At 40.0% G+C, this 26,334-nt stretch overlaps 1 protein-coding gene across 1 annotated transcript; it reads right to left on the bottom strand.

Moving 5' to 3' along the window:
• Positions 1-23,734: 23,734 nt before the first annotated feature.
• MC4R (melanocortin 4 receptor) lies at positions 23,735-25,344 on the bottom strand. Its single transcript, XM_009475482.2, has one exon. The coding sequence runs from the start codon at positions 24,940-24,942 to the stop codon at positions 23,947-23,949; it is 996 nt and encodes a 331-aa protein (XP_009473757.1). The 5' UTR covers positions 24,943-25,344; the 3' UTR covers positions 23,735-23,946.
• Positions 25,345-26,334: the final 990 nt, after the last annotated feature.

Below are 26,334 nucleotides of genomic sequence, written 5' to 3'. Positions count from 1 at the left end.
CAGCTGGGTTCATCCTATTTCCTGATGACAGGATGAGATGTCATAGGCCTATAAAATGAGCATGATGGAGAATAAAAGATGCTGTTAAAAGGTTTTTATATATGTATATATTTAATATCTAGGTAGGCTTGCTAATGCAGAGGGAGAAAACAACTATTTACCTCTGTTTATTTCAAAATGAATTATAGGAGACTATGATAAAATAGCAACAAAGACACACAGTGAGTAATTCTTCCTCAACATCAAATCCAATCAATAAGAAATTGGGTTTGTATCATAGGAAACAAAAGCCTATGGAAGCAACATAAGTGCACAGAAGGACCACAGATGAGATGGCACTAAGCTCTTTTTATTGCAGTAAACAGAGAAAACACAAATAGTGCTCTTAGAGTCAGAGACAAAAACATTTCCCAGAAATTGCTACTAGATCCTGACCTTCCACTAGGACAAGCCAGCATGTGATTCTGTGCTCAGAGCACCATATAACAATCAGATGAAGCAACACAGAAAGTTCAGGCTTTTGAAAAAAAAGAGATGTTAGTACTCAGTAATCCACCCATATTCAAAAGCCCGGCTAGACTGCATGCAGAAAGTACCCGGTGGTGCACATGGGCAGCCAGCCTGACCTGCTGGCTCCTGCAAGGCTGCAAGCAGCATGCTGCATGAGAGGAAACCCAAAACCTTAGGTACTTGCCTGCACTGGTCTGCAAGAAGCAGATTTTGGGGACTATATTTGTTTCTAAGTTGTTTCAAAATTTACTTTCTTTTATCCTTAAATTAAAAAAGAAAACCTCTAAAAATAAATACTTTTAAAATACCCTTCATTTTGAGTTCTCATTACAATGAAAAAGAGAAGTCCTTTTTTGTGTAAGACCTAAAGAAAAAGATGTCTGTACTGGTTTTCAGTTTGGTAGGTCAAGCTGAACTTACAACTGTAGAGCTCACTCTGAGAAAATGCAGTAGCAGATTAAACAAAATAGAATAAGGAGACATAAATTCAAAGCACTGAAGCCTATGCTAAACTCACAGGTAGTTCTGTGCTTTTACAAATAATGCATACTTTAGTTTAAGCATGCATTTAAGTGGTTAATTTCAGATAAAACACATATGTCTCATTTTCACATTTTAACTTTTTTTTAAATAACTTGTTAAAATTATTGCTATTTTGAATGATTTATTTATCCAAAACTAGCATTTTTTTACACTGGAATACTTACAGAATTTATTGTAGGTAAGAGTGTTTCATTGTCTCTGGCTGGAGTCCATACATCTGATCAACCTTAATGATTCTTCCTACATGCACTTCCCAACTGCAGACTTCATGAATATAAGCACATATTTTTATGGAAAAGCAGGTATTTAAATGTGTAAATGACAAATTGTTATGTTTTCAACTGACAAGCAGAAAAATTTATGTCAGGAAACTTTTTGGTTTTAATTCACCTTTTTCTGCACAGTCTTGTGAAACCTAATAATACAACAGAATTTGGTTACATTAATTGAAATGAGGTAACAGCAAGATAAGTTAGCATGAAATTATGCCTGTAGAGTTGCAGGGAAGTAAGTCTGATTGATATCTCAAGTGTACCTGTATGAAGACACCAGTTTCTGATTTATATTTAAGTAGCTATGTAATGTCTCTATATCCATCATTTTCATTCTTTAAATTGTCCATTGTGTTCCTGGCAGGGATTCTTTCCCTCCTATTTAAAAGAATAAATAAAATAGATGTCTAAAAAGACATTAATAATAGGGCAAGACTGGCCGTAAAATATCTGCAAAAGTCTGACTGTGGTTTTAGATACTAGCCAAAGATGAAGACAAAAGAAAGGTTGGAGTTTACCTGCCTGCTGAAGGTAAGCCATGCATATCAACAAATGTGCCACTTCAAATACCCCTGTCACACTGAGATGATTAGCTGCTGGAAAGGGAGACAGGCTATATGTGATTAAAAAGCTCAGCCAGCTAGGATGTATACATAGATGCATTCTATAGAGAGCCAAGAGCTATAAGGTAACAGCATACACCTCACGAGCCAATTTAACACATTCAAGGACAGCCAGAGGTGACAGTCACTGGAACGCACTGCTGCATTGCTGGTTCCCACTTTGTTCTTTATGGACATCTATACCTGATATCACATTTCACACTTGCCATAGGGCCTTGTGTTGGTTTTGTCTGGGATAGAGTTAATTTTCTTCATAGGAGCTAGTATGGGCTGTGTTTTGGATTTGTGCTGAAAACAGTGTTGATAATACAGAGATGTTTCAGTTATTGCTGAGCAGTGCTTACACAGAGTCAAGGCCTTTTCTGCTTCTCACACCACCCCACCAGCAAGTAGGCTGGGGGTGCACAAGAAGGGGGGAGGGAGCACAGCCGGGACAACTGACGCCAACTGACCAAAGGGCTATTCCATACCATATGACGTCATGCTCAGCGTATAAAGCTGGGGGAAGAAGAAGGAAGCGGGGGACGTTTGGAGTGATGGCATTTGTCTTCCCAAATAACCGTTACGCGTGATGGAGCCCTGCTTTCCTGGAGATGGCTGAACACCTGCCTGCCCATGGGAAGTAGTGAATGAATTCCTTGTTTTGCTATGGTTGTGCACACAGCTTTTGCTTTACCTATTAAACTGTCTTTATCTTAACCCATGAGTTTTCTCACTTTTACCCTTCCAATTGTCTCCCCCATGCCACCGGGGTGGGAGTGAGCGACCAGCTGTGTGGGGCTTAGTTGCCCTCTGGGGTTAAACCATGACAGGCTTGAAGACAGGAAACTAAACAGTACATCTCACAGTGAGCAGAGCTCTGTAGGTAGGCAAGGCTGAGACAGGCAGGGCCCTGGAGTCATAGGCCAAGTCCGGAGCAGTGATTTGCAGTCAGTGGGCACAGAGCTCCCCTTGGGGTCAGGACAGAGGGTGAGAGCAGCAGTGCCCTGGGACAGCACATAGCAACAGGTGAGAGAGAGAGGTCGGCTGGAAAGGAAGATTTTGAAAGTAGCAGCTCTGCAATCTCCTCTACAAGAAAAAATTAGTCAGAAGGACACAATGTACTCAGAACTATAATACAGGGGAAGTGGAAGCTCTAGAGGGAGGGAGGGGTTTTTTCTTCTTTTTTATTGTGTCCAGGAGCAGCCAAAAACAAGCCTCACTTAGAGAAAGGCAACAGAAAACAGCTTAATCATAATCTCTCTGCCTTTCCATTGCGAACTATTTCAGGGTGTCATTCACTCTGAAATACATCAACCTCTCATTATATCAAGCAATCCAGGCCGATTGCTATACTGTGTCAAATCTACTTTTGCCCAGGACTGATGGTTCTTCCACAAGCAGTGGATTATAGCAGGATATTTCTTTGACACCTTGTATTTTAATGATCCCTGCTATTACCTCAGAAGCATTAGAAGGTTAGGGAGAGACAGTGACAGGAAGTATTAATGCTATACTAAGTATTCACTCCTAAAGGTTTAATCCATCATGCATGATTTTCAGTTTTACCTTGGCTGTGAAGTGTCGTCACCTCACCTTGATTATTTCTCAGTTTAGTTTTCACAGTTTCCTTTCTAGATGTGTTCCTGGTGCTGGACTGGGCTGAAAAAGGGAGGAAGAAGAATGACCATTTTGGCCCAGAATGCCTGGATAGAAAAGATACTTTAGAAATCCAGCAGGAAGTGAGATGCTCCAAGGAAAAACTATGGCTCCGTGACATTTTTCTCTGGTCAGGTTTCCTGGTGTCTCTAATCTGCAGAAGCTCTACCTAGCGATAGATCTCAATGGTCCAAACAAACCTTGAGCATCCTCATCACATCTCTTCTCTGCTCTTGTGCAGTGATGGCAATTGTGTGGGAAATATGGCAATAAAGCCCCTTTATCCACCACTCAGAGACAGTACTGTCTTTTGGAAATACTCAGGGAAGCAGTCTGGGTCAATTGTTATCTCCCCTTTTATCAGCAGAAAGAAAAAAGAGCATGGCATGGAATCACAGCCTTCATCTATTGATAAATTGGAGACCAAAATTATCCCCAAACTGATTTCTGAATCTACAGCTACAAAATTGTTTTACTGGAATGCACAGGATATTAGCCATTAATCATAATGACTTTACCCATCAGATTCAATGTCATCCTTGCTCCCCTTCAAGATGAGAGAGGAGATGTAGACCTCTGCTGAGATCTTTCATTGTCCCACTGCAGTTTTACATCTCAAGCCGCAGGTAAGAGCTGGCACATTCAGTAACAGAGTATACAAGATACTCCTGAGAACCACCATGCTGTACCTTTTTTTGGCTTTTTTTATTCTTTAACACTTACACATTCTTACTCACATTCATGCAAGTGGGCAAGTTTTATAGGAAAAACATACTGAAAGAAACAACAAGTGTTATATTGGCATAAAGTCCATTTACACAGCAGCAGCTTCTCCAGAAACACAGACCCACCTAATGATAGAAAGAGAGGAACAGCAAACCTGTTGCTCTGATACAGAGCTCATCCATGCCAATGGATGAGCAAAAGCCTGGAGCACTACTGACAGAAAAATCCCTAGCAAGGGGCACAGGAATGGCCCTGGAAGACCTGGGATAAGAAAAACCTTCTCACCCCATCTACCAGAATATCCCACTTCTCAGAAAGTAAGTGTATGAGAGAAAAATGATGCAGAAGAGACAGTGATTGCATTAGCTAGCAGATGTAAGAGTGGAGCCATCAAAGGTTTTAGCATAATAGTCACTTCTCACATGAGTTGGAGAGTGAGATGCCAGAAGTACCACCAATGAGCCTACAAAAAAAGCTGCAGCACTCCAGAAAAGCAGGAAGCACAAGTGTACACGAAGTATCAAAACGGAAACTGAAGGCAAAGCTGCTTTTTTGTCCCCACTCTTAAAGAAATTTGCTATTTTGGAAGCCCAGGGACTACATGAATAGTTTGATATAATGATTTCAAGTAAAAGAGAGGTAAAAACACCCCACCAAAAATCCAAACAAAATTTTATTTATTAAGGGTGCTCATGATAGTCATTTATTTCCATAAAGTACTTTCAAGCCTTGTCTTCAGAGCCTCTCCACAGCCATTTGCCTGTCCTCTTGTTTCTCTCCTAGGTATCACTAGCATTTCAAACCTCCTTATGTTCATAAAAAACCCTGTACTTGCAATACCTTCTGGGTGTTTTTTTCTTGCTTTCTAGTCAGCAGGAAATGTGGCTTGATTAGTTTATAGATCTCTTTTCATGAAAGTAGAAGCAAACAGGAAAATTAAATTATCTTCATTTTACGTTAAGGTCTGTAAATACTAAGTTCAATGATTACTCTTAATCTTTCACTGGAAGATGTTCTGGAGTCTAGATAAACTTCCTCTGAAATTGCTGTCTCCTGCGCTAAGTGTATCCTTACCTTAGATTATTGCAGTAAGACTTGATGACCCCAAAAGTCCTGGTCACAGCTGGAGCACAGCCTTCTGAGGTTGTTCATATCAGTCGCAGGGAGTCTCACAGCAAATACCTTGTGATACCTCTGTGTCCAGAGAGGTGCCAGTGCAAAACTTTCCTGTGGGATCTGATTATAGCTACCAACCATCTGCTGCATTTTGTGCCAAATGGAGCTTTGTCAAGGTCTGCTGTTTCAACCCCACATGAAGTAGCTTTAAATGCATCTCTGTGCCTGTGCATTATGACCATTAGGTTGAAACTTTCAAACAGTAATGTCCCATTCCCAGAATACAGAGATACTCTGCTGTTTGACTATCATGCTTTGCTGCTTCTCTCTTTATTATGTTTTTCCCTCCAGTCTAAAGCATGAGTATGAACCACATAATACCTAACTAGAAAATAGTGCCTTTACTTTTCTACCAATGAAAAACTAATCCCACCTCCCTTTTTGGTGTTTAGCCAAATTCTATATGAAGCTAAGTCAATGGTGAGACATGGTATAAATATTCTGGTTTGCTTTTTTTCCCACATTCTTTTGGGGACATTAGCACATCCAGTGGAACAGAGATGACAGTTTTCAGTGATGCAGACCTTTGTTTATCAAGTGGCAATGATGTTCAGAAAGACATCAGAAAGACTTGCTTTCTGGTTCATCTGACATAGTATGTGTCTGAACTCAAAAGCTGATGACAAAAAAATTTAAAAAAAATAAAATAATTCCAGAGTCATTTCACTCCCACTCATCACGTCTGGGAAGCTTTGCTCTGTACAGAGTTTCTAGTCTGATTCTTCTGCTCCTTCACTGTATATGGAATATTTGCAATTAAATTTTGCTCATTTGAAAGCTGATGAAGCTCAGGCTGTGCTCAGCAGATAATTAAATTCCTTGGCTCTCAGACTCCAGAAGGCCCTTAGGAGATCAACACAGTAGAGGACTGTATCATCCTACTTTAAGGTACCTGGCCTCTAATGCAAAATCCCAAACCCCAAAGTCACATTCTTTAGCTCCATGCACAGCTTACTGGGAGACACAGGCCATGTAAAAAAGCATCCCAAATACCCTGTAGGTTGAGCAGAGCAGCATGTAGACTTCCATCTAGACAAAGCAGTAAGTATATCTGAATTCTTGCTCCTTCACTCAACCCTCTGACAGAGTTTGTAATTTTTGTTTCATTGTACTGCCAGAGGACCCAGCTCTGGGTGACTTTTTTTTTTAGAGCATGGCTGCATTTCAGATGACCAGTTCTGAATTCAGATAAACAGTGGGCATTGCAACACAAAGCTTGTGCCTGCTTGCCAGTGATATCTGTTCTGTTTACTGGAACTGAGAGTCATGAACGTCTCAGCTTTCAGGCAGATTGACTATAGAGGGAGCCTGAGACTAGGTAATAAAGTCAGACTGGAATTTCGAGATAACATCTGCAGAAGTCTACCTGAAAATGGGATCAGTTACCCTTCAGAAGCACCTTTCTCTCTTCTGCCTGAAGAGGGAACTGCAGATGAGTAATTTAGTCTACAGATGTAACTTTTAAAAGTCTAAAGTTAGGACAGCTGAATGTCCACTGTTAGTCATTAGCTTTACACACTGTGCAGCTGCCCTCTGGCTTACTTTTTCTTGTTAAAAGAACATTATAAATAGTCAAGCAGACACCCAAAAAGTCAGCAGACCTATATGCTTCTTTTAATGCAAAATATTATTTGAAACCTTTAAGATAGATAATTATTAAGATAGTAAAAGCAAACATTTATTAAAAGATTTGTCATGATCTCAGTACTTTCCCTAGGAATTGAATATTAATTAATTTTCCATAGTCTTTTGAACTTTAAAATGCTTCCCAATATATTCAGCAGATGATTTAGAGCTGCTTCTTCAAACATCTCTTCCTCTCCCAGCTCCTCCAGCGAGATCTCTGCTTAACACCCCAGTCATCAAATTGCCAATCACTTTGCTGTGTGCTGTTCTGTTTTCAGAAATAAAGGAAATAATAAGTCTCCTTAGAGTACAAAGCAGAACATTTTCAGAGAGCATGCATGAAACTTAGAGGAGCTGTGCTGTCAGGCAGTTTGTAGATTTGAGAACCAGTAGCAAGAGTCACTTGAAAGATAACATATAAACACATTTGGAAGACATAGACAGGAAAACTATGATCAAAGAGGAGGATCAGGAAAATAATAGGGAGGATCAGGAAAATAATAGGTAGGAACAGCTCTGTGTAGAAGGATCTGACAATACCTGGTTCCTATGTTTGTGAATTTTGTTCTAAATATAAAGCAATTGCCAAATCTCTACAGTAAGTTAGTGAACCTGTAGCAAGCTAGAAAATTAATTAGCACCCAAAACAAAGAGGTCTCAAACATCCCAGTTACATGGAGACAGACTTTGGTATCTGGTCCTAAACTCTAGCAACACACTTGAGCTTTCCTACTTGAGATTGACACAAAAGAATTATTGCTGTCATAAGAACAAAATAATCTTTGGGATTGTATTTCACTTACCTAGAGCTTTATCCATTTTCAGGGTATAATTTGAACCTTTTGAATCCTTATTTTCATTTTAATTTAAATATCTCAGATTATTCAGTTTGTAATAAGTAAAAATTTACATATGAGAGACACTTGCCTAGAACAGAAGTTGCTTATTGTTCCCTAGTACTGTTGCCAAAGGGTCATTCTGTTTCACATTTATCTTAAGTTTAGCGGTACTGTAGACCTCTCTTTTAAAAGCAGTAGATCTTAGAGCCCATTTTACTACACTTAAGCCAGGCCACGCCTTGTCTGCCTAGGCAGTTGTTTCCACCTCCCTCATGGCCAGGTCTAAGAAGCTACACTTGCAATCATCATTAATTAGCCAGTAAAGCCAAGAGAGTTCAAACAGTTGATGGGAAGATAAGAAAAAGAAGAGAAGCCTTTCTCTTGCAGTACGTTCCAGTGACATCTTACACATAATATTCATTCTTGTACATACTCACAAATTACCTGTTTCCACCAAACTTGTTTCTTTTGTACTTACACATTAAAAGCACAATGAACAATGCCTTAAACGACTGTTACATTTTTGTTGCAAAGCTTTTGTCCAGTCTAGAAAACTCTTATATATTTCCTTTATTTATATATTGTCATAGTAATAAACAAAGCTAATATAGGGAACCTAATGGATCGTATTTATTTTCTTTCAGTATCAATTTTCTGTTATCTCAGAAGTATTATAAGTAAAAAAAAGAAAGCAACTTTTTTTCAATGCAGAGATACTGAGATAAATTAACCCTAGTAAGTCGGCATATTCAAATCAAGCAGTAATTTAGCCCATTTATGAGAAACCCAGACATTTTTAGAAGTGGTTCTAAATTATATAGCAAGACTATGTAACACAGGATTCCCTTAATAGAAAATGTGTTCAAAATTTAATAATAATTCACCTGTTTGAAATAATAATATTATTGAAACTATTTGAAAGAACCTCCCAACTGGTCAAAGACAATCTGCATTTGTGATATTTCATATTCATTTGTGCTGTCTCAAGATTCAGCTTTGAATTCTCAAAAATTTTTTAATGTTTTATTTTCTAATATCCTAGGAAACTCTGCTTTGAAAAATAAGCCTTCCTTTTCTGGCAAGCACTGGAAATTCTTTCTCCAGAGACTTCAGATAAACCTCAGAGCATAAGAGGCAGTGAAAGTAGAACAACGTTAATGTACTTACAGAATTTGACAGAGAAAAACATTTATTTTTTTAACTAAAAAACAAGAATTCATAAAAAAGCTAGCTAGCTATAACTGTGAAAATTTCTCCCCACACTTGGGCTTATCCAGTTGCAAGTGAACCGTGGTGGGCAGCCTTGTGTGAACAGCTAGCCAGAGCTTTGAAGTGATGCTGTCTACACCTTTCTTTATGGGAAGCCTGTGGAAACACTGAAGAAGCTTTTAGTTTCTGAAGACAGTGTTCCATTTATCACATTTTCAAACAATGAACTTTTGGCATAGAGAATGTAGAGCTCTGTTACACGAGATGCATTAAAGTAAAAGAATTTGCAAGGCAGTACCTCCTACTTTTTCCCATACTTGCTCTCATTTCCAGCAACTTTCTATACCTTCCTGAGCTGCAACAGTTTGCACTATTCCCTCTGCATCCTTAAGGAAAGAGATTCAAACAAACAAAAACCAACCCACCCCTCTTTCCATCACACTTGAGCTGTATCAAATCCCTCCTCTTCCTATGACACTTCCAAGCCTTACATTCCTCTAGCTGCAATGTTTTCCTCCTGCCCACCCCATAATGCTTTCCAGCTAAGCATGTTTAGCTCCTCCGAGGTAAGGAAACTTCTGAGGGTATGAACAGGAAAATGGGAGAAAATTTTTGAGGAAGAATTATTGACGAAAGAACAATATACAGCCTAACTTATTGGGGAAGAATAAATCATGTGAAGAAAAAGACATAAAGAAAGGTTAAGGCAGAGCTTTCTGATGAGTGTTTAGAATCTGATTTTTATGATCATGTAGAAACTTGTGCAAATACCACCTGGACCTTTGGGGTCTTTCAAGTGGTCACTCTGACATTAACAAGAAAAGAAAAAACAATGGGATGTCGTCACAGAATATTGCAATTGGCATAAAAACCTTGGTACAAAGGTTATTCTCATTTCATAATGCGCTTTCTGTATTCCCAGTAACTGTGAATAGCAGTGGCATTTAAATGTCAGAGGTGAAATCCAGACTTCACTGAAGTCAGTTCGGGTTTCCTGTCCACTTCAAAGGGACCAGAACTGGACCAGAGAGTTTTGCAAAGAGGTTTATAATCTCTAAATATATATCGGTATTCCTACTACTGCTCCTCTACTAGTATTGCATAAATTTCCTCAAACACTGAAGATAAGCAGAAAGCAATGTTCCTTCTCATCAGTTTCCACAATGCATTGGAATGAAAAGATGAAGCATTCTGACTTTTATAATTTAAAAAAGAAGTCTTCTTAGGGTTTCCCTGCCAATGTTTTAATGAACTGCTCCCAACCCCAAAGCCACAGAGATTCCTGAGACAGGAAGAGGGAGGGGTGAGGGAGATAATCACCTTTCAGAGAAATTACTTTCATTTCCTGGGAAATGATTGCAATAGCATATCACATACAAAAGAAATTCAGCTTCCACTGTTTCAGCAACTGTAATAGTAACTACTTTGCATTTATATAGAATCTTTCACCAAATGATCTAAGTATTATTTAGCCTAGCAACGCTTTGAGATGGTGTCTGTCTATCATACCTTTGTAAAGCACTTCGTACAGTGGGTTCTAATATGGTTGCAGGATTTAGGAGCTAATGTAACATAAATATTTCCTCTTTAAATGAAATGAAATAACACAAAATTCTCAATAGACATGCACAGCAGTTAATCTTTTTAAAATTTTGTTTTACAGACAAGGAAATGAGACACAAGGGGTGCCAAGTCACTTGAAAAAGGTCATCATGATTCTGTGGGAGTATTTAAGGAATTTGCGGTATTGCTAGGAAAGTTTTGCAGAGGTCTCAGTCCTCTGGAGCTGGGCAGGGAGGAAAAGTTTGTATTAAACCAAAACAAACTCAGATATGCTTGAAAATTGTCAAAGACTTCACTATCCCAAAATGGATGAGAACAGATTTAAATTGATGCTTTTGGGACAATCCAAGATTCATGCAATATACGTAAAATAATCTATTGCAGACTTGTTCTAGTTAACAATGCAACTCCACAGGGATGTTTTAGCAAAAGTTCCAAATTGCACTGATTTTCTGGCCAAAAATCTAAGAAATAAAGGACATGCCTGAGAGCTGAAATGTATTTGCTACTTTTGCACCTCTGGCTCTATTGATATTCTTGTGGTTAGCACCTGGGGAGTGTGTTGGGAAGGTTTTACACTAAAATGCTACCTTGAAATGTTGCAGACAGAGTACAAAGAAAACATGGATGCTAATGACAGTCAAGTGAATTAACCAGTAAAAGCAGTGCAAATGACATCCTAAAAAAAAACCCCAAAAAACCCCAAACACAAAACCGGTACTGCTTCCTGAATCAAGTGGCATTATAATCTTTATCTTAAAATTCATTTTGAGGGCAGATTTCAGTGAAGTGCATTTTTATTGTAATTAGAAGCCAGGTTCTGGTTAGAAGCAATCATTAAACTATCTATAGCTAGAAAAGTTGCTGCTTTGCTGCTTATTTCTAATGTTCTATTGTTCTGTACCTATCAAAGTTAACACCTATTAAATACCAGTACTTTTTTAACAAGAAACTCTAAGTAAATTCTTTTAAACTGAATCTCTCTTGCTAGCACAAGAGATTAACATCTCCCTGCTCATACTGCCTTAATTGTTCAACATATTTATGTACCAACCCTTTCAGAAGTTGAAATTCTTACTAACTTTAGGCCATTTAATCTTAGAATTCACTTTGGAACTAAATTTTCTCTGCATTTTCTATTATAAAGCAACAATAAATGAAAGCTCAGAAGCTCATCTTAAGCTATTTGGACTGGTAATGTCAAAGCATTATGTGACCTCTGAAGCATAGTAATAGCCTGGAAGAACTACTGAAAGGTCCCTCAGGAGCTGATAAACCTACCCAATTTCAGAGACAAAAGCTCTGTGTATTATACTTCATGGGACAGGAAGCTGTGAAAATCATTCATCACCTAAATCACCAAACTGCAGTTCCTTTCAGTCACTTAGAAATGCTAGCTAAGATTGCCAGAAGGAGCACATTTTCAGAAGGAACTGCACAGTTTCTTCTGGAAGGATTGCTTTAAAACCAGCCTATTCATTTGGTTACTGGACTGTGCAAAAAAAAAAAGGATCCTCACACATTTTCTTTCTCAAGCTAATTTTAAAAATCAGTTTCTTTGCTAAAAAAATGTTGCTAGTTCTCATTATTTCGTTTGAATTGCAGAGTTATAATAGGAAGAAGAATTAACCCCTGACCTAAACTGCAAACTCAATAAACTACTACTGTGTCTGTGGCACATAAAACAGTATCTACAGCTGTGTCAAGCATCAAGGGTCATGCTTGAGAACTTTTCTGTTGTGAGTCAGGAAACACAGCAAGAGCATAGTCTTTCCAATGTTACCTACTGAGGAGGTGGCCACCTTTCCTTTTCTGACAGATGTGGAGCTTGGAGAGGGCAACATAAGTTGAATGATGGAAGAGTCTGGAGATGTCACCCAAGAAACTAAGCATGTGAGCCAAAAGATACACTGTCTTTGTAATAAGACCTTTTAGAAATGCAGCTGTTTAGTATTACCAGAATGAAATTCTTCACCTAGCACAAAATATAGGAATGTCTTCCTTCATCTGACATTGCAGCCTCTTAGTAATTAAAATGCTGAAACTGCATGCCAAAAAATTGCCATATAAATGCATGTGTGACACTGGTTTTGTTTTTTTCTTCTTGGTAGGTGTTGTGCATTAGATGGACAGATTTGTAACGTATAGAGCTTTGTACTTGTAAGGTCAAAGAGCTGCTTCAGCTCTGCTTGTCAGGCACTGAACTTATGACCCTGGATGCTCTTCAGTAACCACAGCTCTTTACATTCAGCTACCTCAAGGGTGCATCATATGTTGCAGTTAACATGTAACGTAAAAACATTTGGCATTTCTAAATCAACTCCTTTCCCCTGTGGCTGCTGTTACTCGCATTAATGGTCCAGAACACCCATTTTGAACAAGTGAGAGTAAAACATCTAGAAAAATTCGTTTTTAGGTAAGATTTATCAGGTACAAAGATTTTCTGTTCAACAGGTACAAAGATTTTCTACTCAACACTTCAAGAGTTCCAAGGTAGAGCTACCTGGCTTACAAAAATGCTTTCCTCTCAGATCTTTCTTTGCCTTTCTAATTAGGAGATTCCAGGATATTTAAATCCTTTTAAGAACCTCAGCTAATAAAAGGAAAATGAGAGAAAAAACAAATGCAAAAGTGCAGAACCTGCATTCTGCAGTCCCAGCATCTAATATGGAAAAAAGAGTTTCTGTGTTTTGAAAGATATGACAAGTATTACCTCCTTGTGTCACCTTCAAGTTTTCCTTCGTGAAATTATATCAGAGAATGTCCTCTCCTCAAAATAGTGTTATAAGCTAAAGTTGGAGCCATCTGGTCACTACTTACTGTACAGCTAGCAGTTCATGTTGAGCCTGAGTAGCTGTCAAATTTAAATAAGCAATATTATCATGCTGAGTTGGGGTTAGTTGATTTTTTCCCTAAATTAGATCCAACCTTTTGGGGGCTGGTCCTTTGTTAAAAAAGAGGCTATAAAATCTGCATTACAAGAAGATGTATGATGCCTATAAACCAGAAAACGAGGGGGAAAGTGCATACAAATGAGTCTTTTCTTGTCCCTGTTGTCATCATTAGGAAATTAATGTTTACAGTTGAGATTTCCCTGTCATCAGTAAAGGCACTGCAACAGAACAGAGGAATGCCAAAGACACATCATACTTTCTGTCTGCATTTTTAATTCCTGTATTAGACAGCAGATATGGCAAATCAGGAAGTTTAACTGATATTCTTTAGGGGAATGAGGGTAAGAAAATACGATGAGTACAACATTCAGGTTAAGAAACTAAATCTCAGAAGACAAGAGATACAGCCCAACAGGAGCTCAAAGCTCCTCTGCCTTAAACATGGTCTAAATGATTTTGTAGTAAATTATATTTTTCCACAAGAAAATTAGCTCCTTATTTCTTAGGGTAACATAGAAAGGTAAGAAATACTGTGAATGTGTTCTATCTCTTCTTTCTATGGCCTGCAGGAAAGCTGAGGCCCTGTGAAGACATGTTTTCACAGTGTCTCGGAAGGCACTCACTGGCTACACTGCTGCGTCCACAATACTGTGTGGGAGGGGAAGGCTGTACCTCAGAAGGAGACAAATTCAAAACTCTGCTTTTCTTTGTATACTCAGATGCACAGAGAAGCGCTCATCTCCCTGAGCATCTCTCCTTGGGACTTCCTGAGCTCAGACCATCCTTCTAAATGACAGTTAAAAACCAAACTCAGTTTGAAATGAACTGAACTTTTCCATTGAGCATCTAAAGCTGTATCCCTTGAGCATCCCAACATTTGAATAGCAATCTCAAGGTTGAAGCAAAAGATGGATGAAGATGGCAGGTGAGCTGAGCCTTCCATGTTTAAGATCAAGTTCCATGATTGATGAAACATCAAAACTATTCACCAAATGTAATTAATTCAGTGACAGGTGGCTATGCTGGCAGCGTTTGAATATATAAATTTGAAGTGGTAGCTCTTCCCAATCTACCTCTGTGGCTGCAAACTCAAATTCCCAGTGATAATACTGATAAAATATAGTGTCACTAACTGCTTTAATATTTCTAGCATGTAAAAAAGTACTGCCACAGTTGTGAATTATTTATTGGGAAATGACAGCTCATTTGGATCAGAAGTCAACTTGAGAGAGGAGATGTGCATATACCCCAGTTTGGAAGCAGATAAACCTAGAGTTTGGGAGGCCTAGCAAAAGAAGAGAAGGTGGTCAGGTAGCCCAGGATACAAGTGATCTCTCCCCAGGAGCAGCGACATCCAGGGAGAAAAGCAGAAGTGGCAACGAGTCTAGATCTCACTGCAGTGCAGGCAGCCACAGGGGAAACCCACAACAATGCTTTGGTCATCTGGTTACTTCCAGGCAGCAGCACTTCCTCCAGGAGAAGCTGGGGAGGAGGTTACCAACCAAAGAGACACACACATACACACACACACATCGGTTTATGCATTTTATGCTACTTACATAAAATATGCCTGCATACCTTAAGACATACGTAAGCAAACTGGCCACTGGCCTCATCTCCCAAGCAGCTCCATATCAGGACATCAGCTGGATTCCTTTAGGAAAGCAGCTTCTGAGAACAGCCATTGTTGTCCTATATCAGGGCATAACATTGTCCATATGGGGTTAATGTGAAGCTATCCTACCTCAAGCAGTGGCTATCCAAGTCCCCACAAGCCACATTCCTGCCCATCTTCTCACCGTGCTGGTTATCCTCAGCACTAGACAAAGAAGCCTGATGGAGGTGACCTGGTGATGGTATAGCCTGTTTCTGCTCCCTCCCCTGGTCACACCGCTGGCTAAAACATCATTTGGCACCATCCTTAACTACACTGGGTAACCTAAGGGAGTGGTAGGCACAGTCAGGACACTCTGCTTTGTGTCTCTCTCCAGTCCCATATAATTTACATTTTGATCCATTGTTCCTCACCCTTTCACCATTTAGGTGATGGGAAGTGACATTTTGTTTAATTAAGAATGCTTCTCTAACTGGGAGACCAACAGGAAGAGTATGCCCTTAAACTGGCTAGGGAAGGCAGTACATGTGTATGATACTGCTCCATAATACTCTCCTGTCTCTAGTTATTTACGGCTCATAGCCTTTCTGAGCTCTTGTGGATGCGTGCCGATAGTAACACTCACTGGATTTCTCTCCCAACAGTTTTGGCAGTCCTTCCTTGAAACCATGTACACTTTTAGCACCCACAGCTCTCTCTCTGGCAGTAAGTTCCCCAAGTCTACAGCCAGCTTCCATCATATCTTCTGAACCCTGCTTGAATCAGCTCCATGAAGTGTCCCCTATTGTTTCCATTGGGAGAAAGAGTTTGCTCCTTATCTACCTTTACCCTGGCATGCATCTTTTTATGGACATCCCTCATAAATTGTTAGGGACAGGGTTAATTCACTAGTCACAGTATTTGAAAAGAATGAAAAAGCAGAAGTCCAGGTCTGAAGTACAATATTCAGCAGGTACTTATATCTATTAATTTTATAGTAAGACAGTACAAACATAACACTGCTCTATGACCTGTTTGCAACTTTTTATGTCTGAGAAATGGGTATTTTCTTCAGAAAATGTTTGGCTTATTAAAACTAAAACAACAATCCTACACCCTGCCTCAGAAAGCCTCTTTCTAACTAAATTTGATTTAATAAGACAGCATCTTATTCACCGCATTGATTTTACTCCCACAGACAAATCAAAAAATTACAATTATTTGAAAGAAAAAATGAACTCTTAGTCCTGTTATAATCCATGGTCTTGTTTTTCAATATCTACATGCAGTCAATTTATATGGTCTAAAGCATCGTGACCACTTCAGTTCTGTGCAGTCCATCACACCATGTCTTTCAGAAATTTGTTTTTGTCTTCATGCACAGCCAGGCTTTTTTTCCAGTTTTACTGTGGCTGTATGTGTATCCAGATAATGAGAAGCATCAGTGTATGGCATACACTGTAAGATGACTTTTAATGCTTTAATGCAAAAACCCACTAGTCAATCAGAATGTTATGAGGAGCCTCAGACAAGAAAGCAGATTGTTATCAGGGGCCTCAGACAAGAATGCACCCAAGGACTGTGACTTTCCAACTGTGACTGGCATATCCTGGAAGAGTGCAGATAAACCCATTGAAAACAAGACAAACCTGAGAAGACAAGACCACATCTGGAAGAAAAGACTCAGGGTTCATGAAAAGAACACTAAGAGACACCTCTTCAATAACCTCTAGGAACCACCAGGGACCATTGAAGACCCCCCATGGAAGCCCTCAGAGACTTATGCCACATGTGTAAAGACTATGCAAATATGATAATTAGTTCCAGGAAATAGAATGAATATGTATAGTAATTCTGGGAAATCCAGTGCATATGTATGTAACAGGGGGATATAAGCTTTGACTGATGCAACATACGGCATGCATGTTAGGTGGAACTATCCCCCATGCATCCAGCGCTGCAATAAAAAGAATGCCTGCTTCTTAATGCTACATTGGTGTTAAGAGGTTTGTTCCCAATTTCGGTGACAAGAACTTGGCAGGTTTATGCACAGACAGTCAAACCTATGGACAGATGTCTGCACAATTCCTGCTTTCCAGAAAGCTTTCAGACTCTCTTGGCACAGCCAAAATTGGGAAAGTGTGGAAACTGATTACCTCAATAGCAGCAATTAAATTTTGCCTTTTTTTTTTTTTTTTAAATTCAGACCTTTTCTTTTGTCTCCCATTTCAAGGGGAAAACCAAGTTTGATTGATTGTTTTTTTTAATAAATCGGCCTGCAGGCTGTACTGAATACAACTTTAGAAATCTTGCTGGGTTTTTTTTTATGTTGTAGTTGGGGGAAGTATGTTGAACTCTGCGTGACCTGTGTTAGCATGAGAAGAAATCTCAGAACTGCACAGAGATGTTATCTCAATATTTTTATAGCAAATATTATCTTCATAATACGTTTTAATTCCTCTGCACTTCAAAATCGTTGTTGCAGATTATTGCATGAATAAAGTGTTTTGTTTATGCTCTGCTGATACTGGCTCCAAATGTATTTGGACTTCTGTTTGTTTCCTCACCCACTGCCTTTTACAAAGAATAAAGCTCTAATAAGCTATAATGTGTTTGTTTCAAAAATAGTTAAGTATGGCAAATTGCATACCTATACACTTTTCAGTTTTTTTTTTGCCACCTGGAAACATATATAAATTATTTTTTATTGATGCATGGCACAATGTATGCAAGATTTACCATGGATCCCTGCTTACAGGGTCAGCAGAGGCTGCAGTCTGACCTGTGGGTCCCGCAGGGCTGTGTCAAGAGGGATGTGCCAGGGTCAGATCTCAGTGGTAAAAGGCTGGCTGCTATTTCCACAGAAAGGACTATCTGAAAATCAGTTAGGGAAAGTGGATCATTGTGGGGACTGAGATAATAGAAATAGGATGGGATTCAACAGTACGTTGCTCAAAGTCATTAATTCAGAAGCTAATAACAGGTTTTGAAGCTCCACAGTGAGAGCTCTTCAGCAGGAAAGAGCCCAAGAGGGGAACATTTTGGGCTGATTAGTTCATTGCAAGGGAAAAAAACCATAAGAGACGCGCTGGAGCTGTGGACATGAAAGAGGCAAATAATTTAGGTGAGGAGTTTTCTGCGGAACTGAACTAAAATATACGGAGCAATGGGACTTCACCTGAAATGCTGCTTACAATATTGTTGCCTACCACGTTGTACCCAGTGCAGGTGCCCAGGCGCTGGCAGCAGCAGCAGCAGTGGGGGCTGCAGGGGCGGCCCCTGTGAGGAGCGGCCGGGGCTGCCCCGCGCCGGACCCAGCCGGTTCCAGCCGGCTCCAGCGGCCCCAGCGCAGGGCCCAGCTGAGCCCCTCAGCCACGGGCGGGCGCCTCGGGGAAAGCCTGGCTGAGGAAGGGCAAAACGCTGCCCTAGTGTTTGTCTTTTTGTTTCCCACTAGCTGAATCAGCAAGTAAATATTTAATTACCCATAAATTAAGTTCATTAACCCCAAATCAAGTCAGTTTCGCCTGTGGTGGTAGTTGGTAAGTGGTACCCCTGCCTTCATCCAGACCCATGAGCTTTCTCTTTCCTGTTCTTCCTATTTTCTCCCCTTGTCCCACGAAGGTGGGGAGTGAGCGAGCAGCTGGGTGGGGGTTTTGCTGTTGGCCAAAGGCACAGCCACCGCACAGGCAGGGGATGACTCGGAGAACTCAGATTGATGGCAGTCCAGAAATATACAAATACAGAAATATATCAAACGTGAAGGAGAACAATTGAAACAAATGAACAATGTTTGCAAGGGAACAAATGGGTAAAAGCGGAACTGATGAATATATTTACATTACAAACTCGGAGGGGGGGATTTTTAATCCACAAATCTGAAAATCTCTTCTTCTATGAGCAGAGTGGGCAAAAATATGAAAAACAGCTAGGACAACAGAACCATTTGAAACAAAAAAAAAACCCAAGCATGGTCAATTCATAACCTGGCTTATATGACAGTGAGTATCTGCAGTAGCAGTATACAGTTCCTGTGACATGTGAAGTCTCCTTTTTTAATAAGTGAGAGAAGTATTTCATCCAAAGAGAAAACCCTAGGATACCTGAGATACAATTGAAGGGATTGGAATATTAATTTAAAATCTGAAATAATTTGTGTACAAACAATGAAGATTTCATCCCTAAAGGTACATTTTCTGAGAGCTCCTTCCAGTGGGACTGAGACTGCAATTTTTACTCAAGCCTATAAGCAATACAATATATTATAAATAACATCAGGACCAAAGTTCTTCACCAGAATTCAGCTTGAGAATGAAGGAGCACCCAATGAATATGTTGTAGAATAGGATCAGTTTAACAACAACAAAGTCATTTTAGAATTACATCAATAACGTCTACTCTGCACATTTTTTAAAGGCGCAACTGAAGACATTGTCGTTGCTGCTCATTCAATAACATATGAGTCCATCAGTGCATTTCTGCTTGCTTCCAGATGACAGCATGTTTCAGCTGTAAAGGGGATCTTGGATCATCATTCAAAATCCACTCTACTGAGACCAGCTACAGCCTCCTAAGTGCTTTTTGGAGATCTTTGCTTTGTTCAAAAACTACTTCAAAGCTAAAGAAATGTCCCTCTTGAAGAAAGCCATTTGCTTCAAAAGTTTAGAGTGTTATATCACAGCCAGTTATTGGTAAAGGGCGGAGAACACTACCATCAGTTCCCAGGTCAAGCAAAGACTGCCTTCTAGGAGGCTGAGCAAATCCATTAGCCCCTTTTCTCCAGCAGAAGTGAAAATGCAAATCCTTGCACCTGTAAAGTGGAGACAAAACCATTTCCTTGCCACAGAGGAATGCACCATGGTTACATAACATGACTACAATGCTAAGTGTTAAAGTGATTAGGGTCCCAGATATTTAAAGGAAGAAATCTCATTTTCTTAGAAGATTTTCAAATAGAAGAATAAAGCTTCAGCAAAGAGAACGTGGAAGATAATCCTCCACTGTCCCCACTCTCCAGCAAGCTAGATGAACTTATTTATCTTTCACACCACCAATTTCTATGGCTCTCTGCTGGAAAGCTGCCAGAGCTATAGGCAAACAGAAACTGATTCAGCTACTCAAAAGGAACAGAGTATCTGGGAATACAAAAATTATCTATGTAGGAGGTTTGCCAGCAATTTCAATAAATTACACTCTAAAAGATAATACCATGAAATGAAGAAGTCCTCTTTAATTAAAAACTCCATTAAAAAAGTATGTCTATACATTTAGCTTTATAAAATAAAGATAGAAGAGCTGCTAAGCAGGCTCAGAGCTGCTAAAACTCTGGAATAAGCTAGTTTTAAAAATTAGATTTCTAAATGAGATTTAGAGCTTAATGGGGTGACAACTGTCTTGACTAGTCTTAGTCCAAATAAGCACAAAAGAGATACACACCTTTTTTGGAAAATACAAGAAAACCATTGATGAAAACCTCCACACCAGCATGATACAAATTAATTGTTATTTCTCTTCCCCTGGGGTTGCAAAAAGATGTGAGACTGTTAGCTTTAAGAATCAACTGGGATTTCAGGAAGTAATTTACAGAAGCACAGCCTCTTAAGATTTCAGACCTGTTTAAATCAGCTGTCTGGTCCTTGTATGGACTAAGGGAAGAAAGAGAGAGTTTCAAGGTAATGTTCAGAGCACCTAAGGTAGTATCTTGCTCTTGTGCCGCTTTCCACTGGACCCTCTCTGCATCTGTGGACTACAAAGGTAATATCTGGAGCTCAATATCATAATTTATGGTCCTAAAATAGCAAAAGAAAGTGAGACAAAACAAAGATCAAGTGAGATTTTTGTCTTGTTCAAACTAGCATCAGCAATTTCTTGCATTATTGCCAGAGCATTTTTGCATAGCTAGCATCATGTCTTGTGGGAGAGGGAAAGGCCTCTAATAAAGTCCACTGGATTTTTGGATAGACTATTAATTTAAATACACTCATTTTTTTCTGCCCTTGAGCTTTAATCCTCCTTCTTTGGCATTTTTTGTTTTCTACCCAGTGGAACCAGGTAGGGATGTATTATTGAAATATCTATAGTTTCCTCCAGAAGAAAATAAGTAGAGTTAATGTAGCAGATATATTTCAACATCTTCCACACAGCAATCATTGTGTGATGTCCTGGTTTCAGCTGGGATAGAGTTAATTTTCTTCTTAGTAGCCGGTATGGGGCTGTGTTTTGGGTTTAGGATGAGAACAATGTTGATAACACACTGATGTTTTGGTTCTTGCTAAGTAGTGCTAAGCTGTTGCTAAATAGGCGCTAAGTGGCGCTCACACGGGTCAAGGACTTTTCAGCTTCCCCTGCTCTGCCGGGTGCATATGAGAAGCTGGGAGGGAGCACAGCCAGGGGGGCTGACCCAGACTGGCCAAGGGGCTATTCCATACCATGTGACGTCATGCTCAGTATATAAGCTGGGGGAAGAAGAAGGAAGGGGGGGACGTTCGGGGTGATGGCGTTTGTCTTCCTAAGTAACCGTTACGCGCGATGGAGCCCTGCTTTCCTGGAGGTGGCTGAACACCTGCCTGCCCATGGGAAGTAGTGAATGAATTCCTTGCTTTGCTTTGTTTGCGTGTGCAGCTTTTGCTTTACCTATTTCACTGTTCTATTTTATTTTACTTCAGTTATTAAACTGTTATCTCAACCCATGAGTTTTCTCCCTTTTACCCTTCCGATTCTCTCCCCCATCCCACCGTGGGGGAGTGAGTGAGCAGCTGTGTGGTGCTTAGTTGCTGGCTGGGGTTAAACCATGACATTTACTAAAGCTGAGAGAAGGTAACGGGTGCGTTGCAAGCAATGTGGTGGATGGAGTGGCTCAAGTGCAAGAGTAGGGTGTAGGAGACCTGATTTCTCTGCTGCTGGTTTGCCAAGGGGCTTTGATGCACAAAGTCAAATTACTTTCTTACTCTCTCTGTAAGTAAATTGAAATTAAAGATACTGAGACCCACCTTAAGTCCTTCATGCTCTGTGATAGAGGGCCAAATGTCACAGTTTTACAACATCCTGAAAAGTTATGCACAACTGAAAGATCAGCTTCTGTCTGGAGAAGAATCCGAGGTAGCAAACATTGGGCTCTCATGAATAGCTTTTCATTCTATGTCTTTCTTTAACAAGGGCAAGCCATTTCCAAGAAAATTAATAGGACTGCTCATCCAGCTAACTCACTAGTCATCTTGGTAAAATCAGGCATCCAGGATTAAAACGTAAATTATTCTTTACATTCAATTTTGACTTTTTAAATCAGAACTTTCCAAGTCTTCTACCAGTTACTACTATGTTATTATACTTTCTGGGAATAAATAAATAATTTTTTCTGTGCCCTTACATAGAAGATTATATTGTCGAGGTGTTAAGGGACATCTTCATAGAATCCTGTGTACTCACATTTATACTTTAAACACTTCCAAAGGTGCTAAAATCAGGGACCTAAGGTCCCTGTTATAACCTGTGGAAAAAGCGTGGCATTTTAGCATGAAACTGAGAACACATCAATTAGATGCCTGAAAAGGTGAATGGACTTCAAGCAGCAGTAACACACAGGGCTGCCAGATACAGAGCATGGGTTCACAGACTCGTCAGCCAGCATCCCTTCCATGTGACAGCATTGCCCCCACAAAGCTCATATGCTCCACAGTACGGTCTGAGATGCTCCAGCCAAATTAACATATGCCTGGACTCCTCTGTAAGGATCCTGGCAATGGATTCCATCTGCTAACACTATACTTCAGAACAGAGGGCAGCTTTTTTCTAACAAGAATGTATTTTCTTCTGATGCACAAAGTCCGTGTTCCCCACAGCATCTCAGAACAACGAAGGACTGAATGTTCAAACTGAAGTTCCCTCTTCGTCTTCATCAGATAAATCTCTCAGTGAATCTTTACCTTGGTGCTAGCACTGTCAATGTTAATGCTGTACCTGCTTCATGGCTGAATGGAGGGTGCTAGTCTAGCTGGATGCCAGTCTAGCAAATATATTCAGGGCTAAGTGATGTTGCAGGGAGCAATTTCAACTTTGCAAAAAGGTACTCTCAGACATACAGCAATCATCATCTTGAAAAAAAACAAACCCAAACCCAAGCATTCAATTGTCTGGGTAGCAGGCGTTTGAAAAATCTTGTTGTAGGCAATAACTGTAACAAAGAACAGAATTGCTGCTTGTGGAGTAGGAGGAAAAGAGTTCAAAATGAATGAACACAACTCGCTGCTTGCAGTACCCTTATGAAAAATCAGCTTTCTAATTCCAGAGGACCTGTAATCCACTAATAGAGAAGTATATACTGTATTTTAAGCTGTATATAATGTAATGGATAGCTATAATTGCTTCAACAGAATAAGTAACAGTATAGCCAATATATACTGTAAGCCAGGCTAGCTATTTATTTTGTCAGCAGTTGAAACATACAGCTGCTCATGTTTGTTAGTATTTCACATTCATCATTACATTTATTTGCTTACTTACAAATTGGTATGAAGTGCTACTTCTCTTTTCCAGCCAAATAAATTGCAAGCTGTAGATATCACAGACATTGTACAGAAATCTGAATTACATGTGAATGGGATACCAGGATGAGAGGGAGGAGAGACAGAAAGAGGTGCTCACTCTTAAAGATTTAACCCAAATTCTGCTGAGAAGGAGGATCTGAAGGCTTGGAAGTCTGTGCTGCATGCTGTGTACACAGTAACATATCCACTTGGTTTAATATTTGCCAGGCAAATCACAAAGCCCTCTCAGGCTACAGCAGCATATAATCTCCTTGAATGTTTTCCTGAGCTCCTGACTCCGGAATGCATAGATGAGTGGATCAATGATGGAATTGCACATGATGAGGATGAGGTAGAAGTTAAAGTGGGACATGAAGCACACACAGTAAGGGTTGTAGGGGCAGGAGATGTAGAAAATGAGGTGCAGGAAAAATGGAGCCCAGCACACAACAAAAACTCCTATCAGGATGGTGAGAGTGATGGCCCCTTTCATGTTGGCCCCTTGGCGAATAGGGCCAGTCCCTGGAAGAACGGCAATCTTTTTGATATGCATCCGAGCCATCATGAACATGTGGACATAGAGGGATGCCATGAGAATGAGCATAGTGAAGAACATGCTAATAAGGCAGATGATGACAACACTGCTGTCAGAGTAAATGATGAACAAAATGCCTGAGACTGTGCAAGCAGCCCAGATGCATGTGATGATGACCCCTACACGCTTCACTGTCATGATATTATGGTACTGGAGGGCGTAAAATATAGTAAAGTACCTGTCCACTGCTATTGAGAGGAGACTGCAAATTGATGCAAGCAAGGAACTGCAAATCACTGAATCAATGACATTGTCAATGTTTATGGTAAAGCTCTGTGCGTCTGTATCTGTATTGTTTAGCAGCGTGATGACAATAGTTTCTGATCCATTAGATACACTCACTAGCATGTCAGCCACTGCCAAGCTACAGATGAAGAAGTACATGGGCGAATGGAGGTTCTTGTTCTTGGCTATCGCCACAATGACCAAGACATTCTCTAGCAAGCTGATGATGCCCAGAGTCACAAACACTTCGGGGGATACAAAGAGTTGCTCGTAGCAGCCTCCTGAGGAGTGGCCCTTTGCGCTGGGCTCGCTGGCACCTCCATGCAGTCCGTAGCTGTGGTTCCAGAAGTGGAGAGGCTGGAGTGTCCCACGGTGCTGGGTGAAATTCATCTTATGGAGATCCCCTTTCAGCTTCCTGCCTTTAAAACTCCTGTTCCTTTTGCATTCCTTTGAAAACCTTCTTTGGCTTTTCAGCTTCGGAAGAAAAGAAAAATAAGCCAGCACCGAGGCAGGCAGCAGTTCAGAACACTTTGACTGCTGTTACAAAATAAGGTTTCAAACTCGTAAATACTGGTTTACTCTCTCACAGATGCAGTTTCTGATCATCGTCACATTTACCTTGGTGATCTATGTCACAGAGTCCCAACAGTCTGTAAGTTTGCATCACATTCTCCCCTATGGCAGTTCCTGTTTAGTTCACTGGTATGCTGCAAGGCTTTTTTGTCCCCTTCCATTAAGAGAGGCAAACATAAAATGCCCAAATGACTGCTGCGGAGCAGAAACTAATTTCAAACTGCAAGCACCGGTGTCTCTGTCAGACAGTGCATGCTGGCTGCCTGTTTTATGGTGTGTGGAGGAGAAAAATATTCAGGGCACTCTCCGCCTCTGCTTTGCCTTCCAGCCAATGGGGCTCAGGAGCTGCAGAAAGTCGAGGGGCTGCTGATTCTGAGCCTCTCTGAAACATCACGCGGCACAGTAGATTCAGATGCAGCATGAGCCACCAGAGATTTCTTTCCCTTCTTTAACTTCTCAGAATAGTATTTTAATACTGATTTTTAATTAGCAATCTTACAGAACTGTACTAGCAATCTTACAAAATTCCTGCAGGTGAACTGATGACTTTTTATTTTTCAGACTGTGATTTACTGTGATTTACTCTTGCCCCTTCTGTGTCAGAAAGTTGCTCTGCCTTGTATATGTGGCATAATAGGAAAAGGACAAGGAAGCAAGAGAATACTTACTTGCTCTTAGTTCTGTCTCCCAGATCTCCCTTGCATTGCTAACTTTTATATGCCTTAGTTGTCCATTTGCAAGATATATTGTTGCAAGGTTGCATTATACTCTCTAAGCTTCTTATAATTTTTAAGAAATGGAGACCATCTAAGGATCAAAAACAGAACAAGGAGCCAAAGTCACAAGTGACTTAATAAATTGTCCTAAAGAAAGTAGTTTTTCCCAGGTAATAGCCTTCTTCATTGTCTTATTTCCAGGAAGGAAAAGATGATAGAGTTGATTGAAGAAGCCCTGTCTCCATCAGGAATTAGGATGTTGGGCAGAAAAAGAGAAGTCAGTATTTAGAATAGATGAACGAAAGTAACAAGAGACAAAGTTGCAACCTGTAAGAAACGGGCCTCGTACAATGGTAATGACACAAAGGCATCCATAAATCTCCTAAAAGTCCATCCAGAGGCATGTCCTTGTGCTTACCTGGCATGAGCTGAAAGTCACCTTGTGAAAACCCTTGAAAAGAAGGAGGAAAAGAATGCCAAATGAATATGAAGA

The sequence above is a fragment of the Nipponia nippon genome, unplaced genomic scaffold (genome assembly GCF_047370975.1).
Source record: "Nipponia nippon isolate SJK-2023a ecotype South Korea unplaced genomic scaffold, ASM4737097v1 scaffold_1, whole genome shotgun sequence".
NCBI lineage: Eukaryota > Metazoa > Chordata > Aves > Pelecaniformes > Threskiornithidae > Nipponia > Nipponia nippon.
Note: the sequence above shows the minus strand (reverse complement) of the source record. Positions and strands in the feature narration are given on the sequence as shown.

Excerpts from the sequence above, each read along its gene's own strand:
- MC4R (XM_009475482.2), bottom strand. The coding sequence starts at position 24,942 with ATGAATTTCACCCAGCACCGTGGGACACTCCAGCCTCTCCACTTCTGG.